General features: G+C 62.4%; 1 protein-coding gene across 1 annotated transcript in view; it reads right to left on the reverse strand.

Annotated features, from left to right (window-relative positions):
• Window positions 1-7,790: 7,790 nt before the first annotated feature.
• Window positions 7,791-11,044, reverse strand: part of AKAP17A (A-kinase anchoring protein 17A) — an 11,456-nt gene continuing 8,202 nt past the window's right edge. Inside the window, exons 5-7 of the mRNA XM_039245287.1 lie at window positions 10,330-10,452; window positions 9,924-10,206; window positions 7,791-9,871 (exon numbers count right to left, since the gene is read on the reverse strand). Of these exons, the coding sequence (XP_039101218.1) occupies window positions 8,583-9,871; window positions 9,924-10,206; window positions 10,330-10,452 (1,695 nt within the window). The 3' untranslated portion in view covers window positions 7,791-8,582. The remainder of the gene's footprint in view (window positions 9,872-9,923; window positions 10,207-10,329; window positions 10,453-11,044) is intronic.

Here is an 11,044-nt window from a genome sequence, read left to right on the forward strand (position 1 = left end):
TGCCCATCTCCCCTCTCCCCCCCTCCACACCCATCAGTTCTCAGTTTGTTCTCCTCTTCTGTTACTTTATTTAACACCCCTGTGGGGATGAAGATTGTTCCCATTTTACAGAGGAAGAAACAGGCCCCCAGAAGTTCAGTAACAGGGTCACAGCTAGTAAGGGAATTGGGTCTGTAACAAAGAAGCCCGGTTTGGGAGCCCCCCCCCGCCCCATTTGACCTGTAGCCTGGACTGAGAAGGGGGAGTGGGCCAGAATGGAGGAGCCCCTGCACAGTGTCAAGGCCCCTGGCCTGCTTGTCAGGTTCCCTCTCCCAGCTCATAACCGCCCCCCCCCCCCCCCCCCCCCCCCCCCCCCCCCCCCTCCTCCCCCCCCCCCCGCCCCCCCCCCCACAACCACCCAGCGGAAAACCCCCCCACGGCGCTAACCCCCCCCCCGAGGACCCACCCCCCCACCGCCCACACCCCCCCCACCCCCAGCCTGGGGAGGCCCTCCCTGTGGTGCTGGAGCCCTGCCCGGTGACCCAGGCGCGTCCCCAGGACGCACACGCACGCGCACACACACACACACACACACACACACACGTGCGCGCGCGCGCCCAGCCACGGGGACGTGACCACCAACCCGGCCGGGCGTCCAGGCTGCACACAAGACAGTTGTGCAGAGACTTCACGTGAGCAGGAGCGGTGGGGGGGGGGGAGCGCATGGAACATGCTGACGGCCGGGAACAGACAGGGCGCAGGGAGCGCAACAGACCACACTTCCGGGGGGGGCGGGGGGCTCTGCGCTCCAGGGAGCTGACCGGCCGTTTACTTCCCTTTTAGTTTATCTTATTATTTTATCTTTAATTATCTTGTCTTCTTATTTTGTTTTAATTTATGTCAGTATTTTATTTTTATGTTCTTTTATTATTTTACTGCACCGGCCATTTTATTTCCCTTTTATCTTATTATTTTATTTTTACTTATCTTCTCTTCTCATTTTGTTTTTATGTCACTATTTTATTTTTATGTGCTTTTATTATTTTAGGTTTTTCAAAACAAAATTCTTAATATTTTTGACAGAGAGACAGAGTGTGAGGGGGGAGGGGCACCGAGACGGGGGACACAGAATCGGAAGCAGCTCCAGGCTCCGAGCCGTCAGCACAGAGCCCGACGCGGGGCTCGAACCCACGGACGGTGAGATCCTGACCTGAGCCTACGTCAGAGTCTTAACCAATTGAGCTACTCAGGTGCCCTATTTTACTTTACTTTTACTTATTTTTATTTTTGTTTTATTTTATTGTTTTATTTATTTTATGTTTACTTATTTGATTTTTGTTATTTATTCAATTTTATCCTTATTTGATTTTATTATTTTATTTTCACTTATTTTATTATTTGACATTTTCATTTTATCATTTCATTTTTACTTTAAGTTTTTTACTATTTATTTTTACTTTTTTAATTTTCTGATTATTTTTTATTGTTTATTATTTTACTTACTTTCGTTTTATTTTTCCTGAAAATTATTATCTGATTGGATTTGGTTTTGAAATTTGTATTTGATTATTTTTTATTTCATTTCATTATTTTATTATCTGTTTTTATTTCATTGTATGATTTCCGATGGAAATGACCCTGAGCGGACAGATCCGACATCCTGTCTGGGTCACCAAGGCAGGAGCCCTTTGGTGAGCTTCTAGCACATTCTCGAGGCTTCCGGAAGGCCGCCCATGCGGGGCCATCTAGTCTTCAAAGCCCCGGACCTTCTCTGCTGTTGTGCGCGATGCCGTCTTCACCCGCCGGCGTCTAGGGCGGCACCGGGGACGCACCGCTGACCCTGGGTCACTCCGGGCCCCTCCGTCTCAGGGACGCAGCCCACGCTCCCCAGGCTGCTGTGATTTCCGTGCGCATAATTGACACGCCTGCATAGGATTCAAACGCGGTTTCTTCCTTCGACCCGAATTTCAAGGGACCCCCACCCGCGTTCCATGACCTGCATCTGCTGTGACGTCCACGCAGTTATTTACGTCTCCGTGTTGGATTGAGTCGGTGATTTCGCGCATTCTGTTGTGCGTTCTTTCACAAAGTGCCAACGACACAACTTCGTTCATCTGTGTGCATCCATTCGGTGCCTTTATGAAAAGATCCCATTTGGGGGCGCCCGGGGGGCTCAGTCGGCTAAGTGTCCAACACGCGCTCAGGTCATGATCTCAGGGTTCGTGGGCTCGAGCCCCGCGTCGGAGCCCGGAGCTGCTTCGGATTCTGCGTCCCCGTCTCTCTGAGACGCCCCCGTGTCTGTCTCTCAAAAATAAAGATTTTTAAAAGGTGCAGAAGGGGCGCCTGGGTGTCTTAGTCGGTTGAGCGTCCGACTTTCGCTCAGGTCATGATCTCACGGTTCGTGGGTTCGAGCCCCGCGTCGGGCTCTGTGCTGACTGCCAGCTCAGAGCCTGGAGCCTGTTTCAGTCTGTGACTCCCTCTCTCTCTGACCCTCCCCTGCTCACACTGTCTCTCTCTCTCTCCTGGAAATAAATAAAAAATATTAAAAAAAAAATAAAAGGTGAAGAAAAGGTGACACATGAACATTCTATTCATTCCTATGACATGTTTGGCTCCTGTGCCCCGCGCCCGCCCGTGTCCTGCCCTCTCTGATGCTCAGCGTCGCGCACGCAAAGCCCAGGACCGTGGCTGCGGCTCATCCGCGCCCCGGGCCCTCCCTGCGCCCCCCGCCCCCGGGGAGCCTGAGCGCACCCCTGCCGGGCGCGCCTCCCTGCGCCCCCTTTCACGAGTCTGAGCCCAGGCCACCTTCGCCAGCAGCCGCCTGTGTCCGGGTGTGGGCCGTGCGCAAAGCCCGCAGGGGACGCGCGGAGGGCGGTGCGCAGGCTGCGGGCCCCTCGGGACGCACGGAAGGCGCGCCCCGCGGTCGCCTTTGCGCGATGATCCCAGGAGCGGATCATCCGCGGAGCCGATGACTCTCCCCATGAGATCGGGGAGGGGGGGGGTCCGCCAGGGGCTGGAAGTCAAGGTCAAGGTCGCTGCTGCCCTTTCGGGGGCGGAGCCGGGACGGCCCCGCACAGTTTCCTGCCGGAAACCGTGCCAGAAGGACAAGGGCGCAAGCGTGAAAGTGAACCGCATGTGCGCGGACAGGAGTTCTTTAAAAACGGACGGAGGCGGGGACGACTGGGGGGGCCAGTCGGTGCAGCGTCCGACTGCTCACGGCTCGTGGGTTCGAGCTGCGCTCTGCGCTCACAGCTCGGACGCCGGAGCGGCTTCGGGTTCTGTCTCCGGCTCACTCCCTGCCCCTCCCCTGCGTGTGCTCTGTCTCTCTCAAAAATAAATAGCTAGACATTAAAAAAAAAATGGACCCACGCTAATGGCTTTCTTTTGGGGGGAAGGACAAAAATCCTCTCAAGTTCACTGGTGGTGACACTCACCACGCTCGACTATAGCCCAAGACGCTGGACTGTACACTTCAAAGGGGCAGGGGCAGGTGCAAAGGCCCTGGGGCAGAGTGTGTGTGACCTGTTCCCAGAAGATCACAGAAGCAGGGGAAGGTACAAAGGCCCTGAGGCATCAGCATGTGTGACTCGTTCAGAAAAGATCAAACGGGCAGGGGAAGGTGCAATGGTCCTCGGGCTACAGCGTGTGCGACTTGTTCACAGAAGAGCAAAAGAACAGAGGTAGGTGCAAAGGCCCTGGGGCTGCAGCGTGTGTGGTCTGTTCAGAGAAGAGCAAAACAGCAGCAGGAGAGGAGCGGGAGCGAGCAGGAGGGAGGGGGGCGGGGGGCGGGGGGCGGGCCCCAGCCCCGCAGAGCTGAGGCGGGCGGTGCACGGTTGCCCGCAGACACCTCCCTGCCGCGCACCTCCTTCCGGGACGGTCATCACAGCCTCCGGTTCACCCCCGCGGCCTCCCGACCGCACAGGGTCCGCCCGGGTGCCCGCGGGCCTGGACCACCGCCCACGCACCTGAGCTCTGGGTGCGGGAGGGTCCGCGTGCTCAGAGGGGCTCGCGCGGGAAAGGGCAACCCTCCGGTGTGGGGGGCGAGGGGCCAAGCGGCTGGCAAGGGGTCAGGCCAGGCGCGCAGGGGCTCGGGAAGGTCACTGCAAGGGCGCGCGGGGAGGTCACCCCAGGGCTCGCCGGGACTCACGGAGGTCAGCCCTAGGGGTGCGCACGGAGGTCATCGTACGGGCGCACGCGGAGGTCACCCCAGGGCGCACGCGGAGGTCACCCCAGGGCACGCCGGGACAGACTGAGGTCAGCCCAGGGGTGCTCACAGAAGTCACCGCAGGGACGCGGGGGGAGGTCACCCCAGGGCGCGCCGGGACTCACGGAGGTCAGCCCCAGGGGTGCGCGCGGAGGTGACCGCAGGGGCTCATGGGGAGGTCATCCAGGGCGCGCCGGGACAGACGGAGGTCAGTCCTAGGGGTGCGCACGGAGGTCACCGCAGGGGCGTGCGGAGATGTCACCCCAGGGCGCACGCGGAGGTCACCCCAGGGCGCTCCCGCCTCAGCGACTTGGAGGCGCCGGTGTCAGGGCTGCGGCCACTGGAGGAACAGCGCAGAGGCGGGGCTGGGGTTCGTGGACGACGGACAGACGCGGACTCGTCACGGTCCTGGGGCCTGGACTGCGCACACCCAGGGGCTCGCGGACCCCGGGTCTGGCGACGACCCGCTTCCTGATTCGAGAACGGCTGCCTATTCGCGCCCTCGCGCAGCAGAGGGGCCGGAGGCCGTCTGGGGTGTCCCAGGGACACTAATCCCATTCCTGGGAGCTGTACCCTCCTGCGCTGCTCCCCCCCCCCCCCGACCACCACCAGCTTCGGGGTCAGGACCCACGTACCAATCACGCAGCCAGGCACCCGCTGCTCTGCGGGAGGGGTGGGGGGTGATGCGAGCCTGGGGGCCGTGCCCGCCCCTGCCGGAGGCAGGGGGTGTGCACAGAAGCCGTGACACCCCCGCTACACACGGAGAAGGCTGCGGGGAGCGTCTACACCGCGCAGGATGCGGGCGGCCACCTGTTTGCACCAGAAGCCTGTGGGAGCGCGGGGTCGAAGGAGGAAGCGTGCGCATGCGCGGTGAGGCATCCACCGGACTTCCCCGAAAGCGTGGGAAGCACCGAGAGCCGGGTGAGAGGTGGAGGACCCGGCAGTGAGGCCGCACCCCTGGGGGGGTGACAGTGCGCCTTGGGGCGCCGGCATCAGCACCACCAGCCACCCTCCAGCCCGAGGGCCTCCCTGATCCCCGGACCCGCCGGGTGGGAGCCAGCACCCTAACTCCCCCCTCCGCCCACGCTGTCCCCCTCCACCTGCAGCGCTGAAGCGAGACCCCGGCCTGGGGCGTCTTCCGGACGTCGTTGCACATTTTTCCCCAAAAAGTTTATTTTGAGAGGGTGTGTGAGCAGGGGAGGGGCAGGAAGAGAATCCCAAGGAGGCCTCTGTGCCGTCAGCGCAGAGCCTGATGGGGGTCTTGATCCCAGAGAGATCGTGACCTGAGTGACCCCTAGAGTCTGACGCTTAACCCACTCAGACACGCAGGCGCCCCCCCACCCCCTTCCACACTTATCTAACCGTTTCCCAGAAATGCCAACAGCCCAGGTCATGATCTCACGGTTCGTGGGTTCGAGCCCCACATCGGGCTCTGTGCTGACAGCTCAGAGCCTGGAGCTGCTTCCAATTTTGTGTCTCCCTCTCTCTCTGACCCTCCCGTGATCACGCTGTCTCTCTCTAATTCCCCACAATGAGATCCTGATGTCGGTCAATTCGGAAGAGGCTCAGGGGAAAACGCTATAAATGACAGACAGAGACAGAGGGACACAATTGTGGGGTTGAAACACCCCGTTGATTCATGAGCGTCCATTCGCAGCCCCCACTGTCTGCAAAATAGTCACCTCCTCGCACAGGAAAAATCCAGGTTCTGCTGCAGATAAAATCTAATCAGTGAGCAGCATGTTTCACTTGATCTGCACTCTCGCGGATGACTGGTTATGTACTAATGACACAGGAAACAGATGTCTTAGGACAGAAGAGGAAGTACTGGTGACACGGAAAAGTCCCACCCCAAGTCCTGCAGGGGGCACACACGGCACGTCCCAGGGGAGCCCACACGTGTCCTTCACATCACCCCCATTCATCACTGGCCAACGGCCTCTCACAGCGAACAGGACATGTGTGGGCAAGTGGCTCAGAGCCGGGCACTCTGGTTCCAGATCCCCATTCCGGATCTGGGGTCTGCAGAAGAGCGTGCTACGTCACAGCAGAGTAGCACCGCCCTTCACCGTTGTCAAGTGCAGCACCTGGCCCAAAGGGCACACTATTGTGTCAAGCCACAACTCTTTTCGAATGCCCCTTGATGTGTGTGTGTGTGTCTGTGTGGCTAAGACTCCATCATAAACCATAATGGACACCTCTTCCCACCAGATCCCTTTGCTCCCCGTGTGCCCCCAGACTCTTCTGAACAAGTAAAATCACCAAAAGACTAAAGAAGGGTATGTCACGTGACTGAGGAGTCAGTTCTCCCCAATGAACTCATACACAACCAATAACAGAGTGAAAACACAAAGGGCAAAAACTGACAGGTCACCAAGGAGAAAGTGCTGCATACACCATTATGGTTGGAGACGTGAACAGCACCCCACTTTCAAGAACAGATGGGACCCAGCGGCCACAGGAGCAGTGAACGTGGAATGGCCTGGACTGCGCTGCGACCACTCCACCTCCTTGTAGCTCAGGGGTCAAACGTACATGAAATCAGTGGATGGAGCATTGCAAGTTCATATTCCTGAGTGTCTTCCCCAGGGATGGCCCGCTTTCCACAGGCCTGGGGCTGGCATTCTCCAGGTTTCTAGTGCGCTCCCCCGACCCCACCCGCATTTATATCCCATGCTCCCTGACGGCCACCTACCCGTTGCACCTACCCTGGTCTCCCCCAAACCTTTTGCCCAGTGCACCTGTTGGCAATGCAACGTTGACAGCTGTTGACATAAGTCCCCTTGTCAGCTGCTCCCTGCACCATGGGGTGACTTTGCCCCCAGGTTAGAGCCCGCCCACCTCTCCTTTCCAGGTTAGAAGTGACCCCGCATGTGCTTCCGTTTTGAACACACCACGTCTGTCCCCAGGACACAGCCCTCTGCCTGGAGCACAACAGGAACGGAACCCACCGCCCCGACCTCACGCAGAGACCTCCCACAACCTCAGAGACCCCCTGACCTCAGAGACGTGCCCACTCCCGGTGCCAGGACATTCTCAGAGCCACAGAGCGGGCAGACTTCAGCGCTGGGCTCCAGGGACCCCGCCAGGGCTCCTGGGAAGCGATTCCCAATCACTGGGCATTGGGGGACATCTTCAACCCCCGCCCTCGCCCCAGCGGATGAGGGACAAAAACCACTCCAGAGAAGGAGCTGTGCGAGTCGGCTGTGTCCGTCGGGGTCAGTCACAGAGTCGGTTGGGGCCAGTGACCGTGTCCATCAGGGTGACAGAGTCCGTTGGGCTTCGTCACTGTGCCCATCGGGGTGACAGTGCAGTGAGTTGTGCTAATTAAACACGGTCAGACAGACGGAGTTTGGAGTCTGAGTCCCAGCAGGGTCACAGACCCCTTCCTCCCTGTCACAACTCGAGGTGACAAAGAACCACTTTTACTTTAACTCGTTTCTAAAACCGGCCGGTAGCTGTAACAAGTGCTGAGCCGTGGATGGCTGCACCCTGAGGCGCGTCGTTTAATACCGACGGCTCTAAAGAAAACCAACGATTTCCATCGTTTTCGAATCGGTATCACAGACCAAACAGCTTGAACAAAACAAAGCAAGTAAGCAAAACATTAGTTCATTGGAAAAGAATTTTATTTCACAAAAAAATGCAAACTGGGATAAACACCATCTTTCCGAACGCAAACACGACAGCTATTTTTAAGTATTTCTTGAGCTTCACTTGGGGAAGCAAATGATTATAAAATTTAACAAGTTTGTAGCCTTGAATCTGTTGGAAACGTTCCAAGTAAAAATAATTTAGCAAAACAGCTTTTTAAAAAAACCACACACGCTAATTCTTGACTACAAATCAAAGCTTTTGACCAACCCTCTTTCCTTTTTTTTTTTTTTCTTTCTATGCTTAATCACCAGTCTGAGGCGCATGCCTGTGAAGGGAGCGCGGAGCGGGCGGCGCGGCCCCGCACCCACTGCCTACGCAGCACGTGACTCGGCGTCGCGGCCGCGAGGACGGCGCTGTCCCGTCGCCGAAGTTACAAACGAAAAGCTGGGGACACGCCAGCAGGGCGCGGCCACCTCGAGTTCGCAGGGCCTGAGGGGTCCGCGCTGTCCGAGCTCGACAGCTGGTCCCCGGGAGTCCCGGCGGAGGAGGCCCCGGGCCCGGCACTAACGGCGCTGTGGCCGCGCAATGGGGGCCGCCGCCGGCCGTCGCGCTTTCCTGACTCCGCGGGAAGTGGTGACGTTAAAGCTATCAGATCAACAGGTTTCGGGGAAAACTAAAGCTAGAGAGCGCGGCCCAGGCCACCGCCCGCAAAAGGCTCGAAGCGCGCGGCCCCGCTGGCCGTGCGCTGGCTCCGCGGAGGCTCCCCGGTCCCGATCTCCGCGGGAGGCGGGGGCGGCCTGTATTACCTGTTCCAGGCGCTGCGGTGCCGGCCGGGGGACCCCGAGCGCGAGCGCGAGCGGTCCCCGCGGCGGTGGCGGCTGCGCTTCCGGCCCGAGCCGCCCCTGCGGTCCCGGCTGCGCTCTGCGCGGCCGGAGCGCTCTCGGCTGTGGGACCTGCGCGGGCGCGCGTGGTCGTGGGCGGGGCTGGCGCTCCGCCGCGCGGGGCTGTCGTCCTGGCGCGCGTGCTTGCGGTGCCGCCGCCGCTCCTTGCGCGGGGTCCTCGCGTCCTCCCGGCTGCCCGCGCGCCGCGGCCGGCTGCGCTCCCGCTGGTGTCTGTCGTCGTCGCCGCGGGCCCCGACGGCCCGGCCGCGGCTCCCGCTCGGCTCGCGGTTGCACTTGTCTTGCTCGGAGCGCGCGTCCTTCCGGGGTGCAGCGGGCTCGCAGGCGGCGGGCGCGGCCTTGGGCGGCTGCTGGCTGTTGCGGATGCAGGCGAGCACGCCGGGGCACCTCTTCTCCGGGGAGCCGGCGGGGCCCGCGCCCGGGCCTTCCTGGCAGGGCGCGCCCTCGGCGACGCTGCCGTTGACGCCCCGGGGCGCCGCGTCCGCGTCCGGGCGCGGCGGGCTCCTCCTGGGGGGGCCGGGGGCCGGCGGGCCCCCCGGCGGGTGCAGCGCGGCGGCGCCCCCGCAGCCGGCCGACACGGTCTGCAGGATGTCCAGCACCGGCCGCAGCAGGTCAGCGTGCGTCGCCCCGAGCTCGTCGCGCGCCTGCGGGTCGTCGGGCTTCCGGCTCAGCAGGATGCTCAGCAGCCGCTCGCGCAGCTCGCGCTCCCGGCGCTGCAGCCCCAGCGCGCGCTCCTTCTCCTCCTCCACGCGCCGCAGCTCGGCCTCCTGCAGCCGCCGCCGCTCCTCCAGCCGCTGCAGCCGCAGCGCCTCCTCGCGGTGCTCCTGCTCTTGCAGCTTCGCGGCCTGCGGCACAAAGGGGAAGGCGCATGGGGCTCCGCGCCCGCCGGCTGGCGCCGCTCCGGGGCCCGGGGTGGGGGTGGGGGAGCCGGGTACGTGGCCCCGGCCGGGGTGCGCTCCCCCCGGGCGCCGAGGACGGCCCGGGGGAGCGGCGGGCGTGTCGGGCGGGGCCTGCCAGGCGGGGGCCAGCGGTCCCCAGCGGCAGGGAGCCGAGACTGCGGTGCGCACAGGCGCGCACACACGCCGCCGCGGCACGGGCGGGGCGCGGCCGGGGTGCGCGTCTTCAATATTCACCATGACACTAGAGCCGAGCGGGCCCGTCTCAGCGCGCCGGCCAGTCTCCTTCCAGGGGACTTAGCACAACTGTAATCAGACAACAGGTTATGCGGTCGCCCCGCGCCGGACTCAGCGGGGACACGCGGCCTGCCGGGGCGCAAGGAGGGCCCGGCGAGGTCCCCACGTGTCCCCGGCCCCCGGCCTCCGGGAGGAGCGGGAGGAACGAGGAGGCGCTCATCCGTGCGCACCGGCTGAGACCGCCCGGGTCCACGGCTGCGAGGAGGGACGGGGCCCAGCCAGGCTCTGCGGCCACTCGCCGCGGGGCCCGGTCCATCGCCAGGGTCGGCCCTCCCCCGCCCCCCGCCCCGCCCCGGCCGCTGGCCTCCGCGGTCCCAGGGGAGCCCCCCATCCACTGCCCCAGTCGCCGGCCTGTGTGGTCGCAGGGGAGCCGCGCCCCCCTCCCACCCCCCCCCGCCCCGGCAGCAGGAGAGCCACTAGGGCTGGGAGACCCTCCGCGCGCTCGGCGGCCCCTCACTCTGGGGAACACGCTGCGCCTCCGCCCGGCGGCTGTGAACGCGATTACACACAACATCGCGACAAAGTTCTCTGCGCTGAGAGCCGAGGACGCGTTGTGGCGCCTGGAACTCCGCGGCACCAGCTACCAGGTGGCAGCGTCACCGTCGGTGTTTTAGGACCCGACATCGCGTTGGGCCGTGACCAGCTGCCAGGAGGGTGGCAGCCACGCGCAGCAGTCCTGACGCGGCCGCCCGGGCCCGCGACGAGAGCCCGCTGCCCGCCTGCGACCCTCAGTCCTGTTCAGGAGCTCGCACCGCCGCCACTCCCTCCTCAGGAACACGGCCCCCAGTCCTCAACCCAAGTCAGGAGCGCAGCACCCGCGTAGCTTGGTCCTGCTCAGCGCCCCCCCCCCCCCCGCCCTGCTCAGCACGCGCGCCTCCACTCCCCTGTACCCTGGTCCCGCTCAGGAACACGGCCCCCATTCCTTGACCTGCTCAGGGCGCACTCCCGCCCCCATGATGCCCTGCTCAGCACGCACCCCTCCACTCCCCTGTACCTTGGTCCTGCTCAGGAACGTGGCCTCCATACCTTGACCCTGGTCAGGAAAGCGGCACACCCCCGCCTGGCACCCTGACCCTGCTCAGCGCAGGACCCCTGTAACCTGGCCCTGCTCAGTTCAAGCCCTCCCCGCACCGTGACCTGGCTCAGCGCCCCCTGCACCTTGGCCCTAGTCC

This window comes from Hyaena hyaena, unplaced genomic scaffold, assembly GCF_003009895.1.
Source record: "Hyaena hyaena isolate Hyena2069 unplaced genomic scaffold, ASM300989v1 scaffold_259, whole genome shotgun sequence".
Lineage (NCBI taxonomy): Eukaryota > Metazoa > Chordata > Mammalia > Carnivora > Hyaenidae > Hyaena > Hyaena hyaena.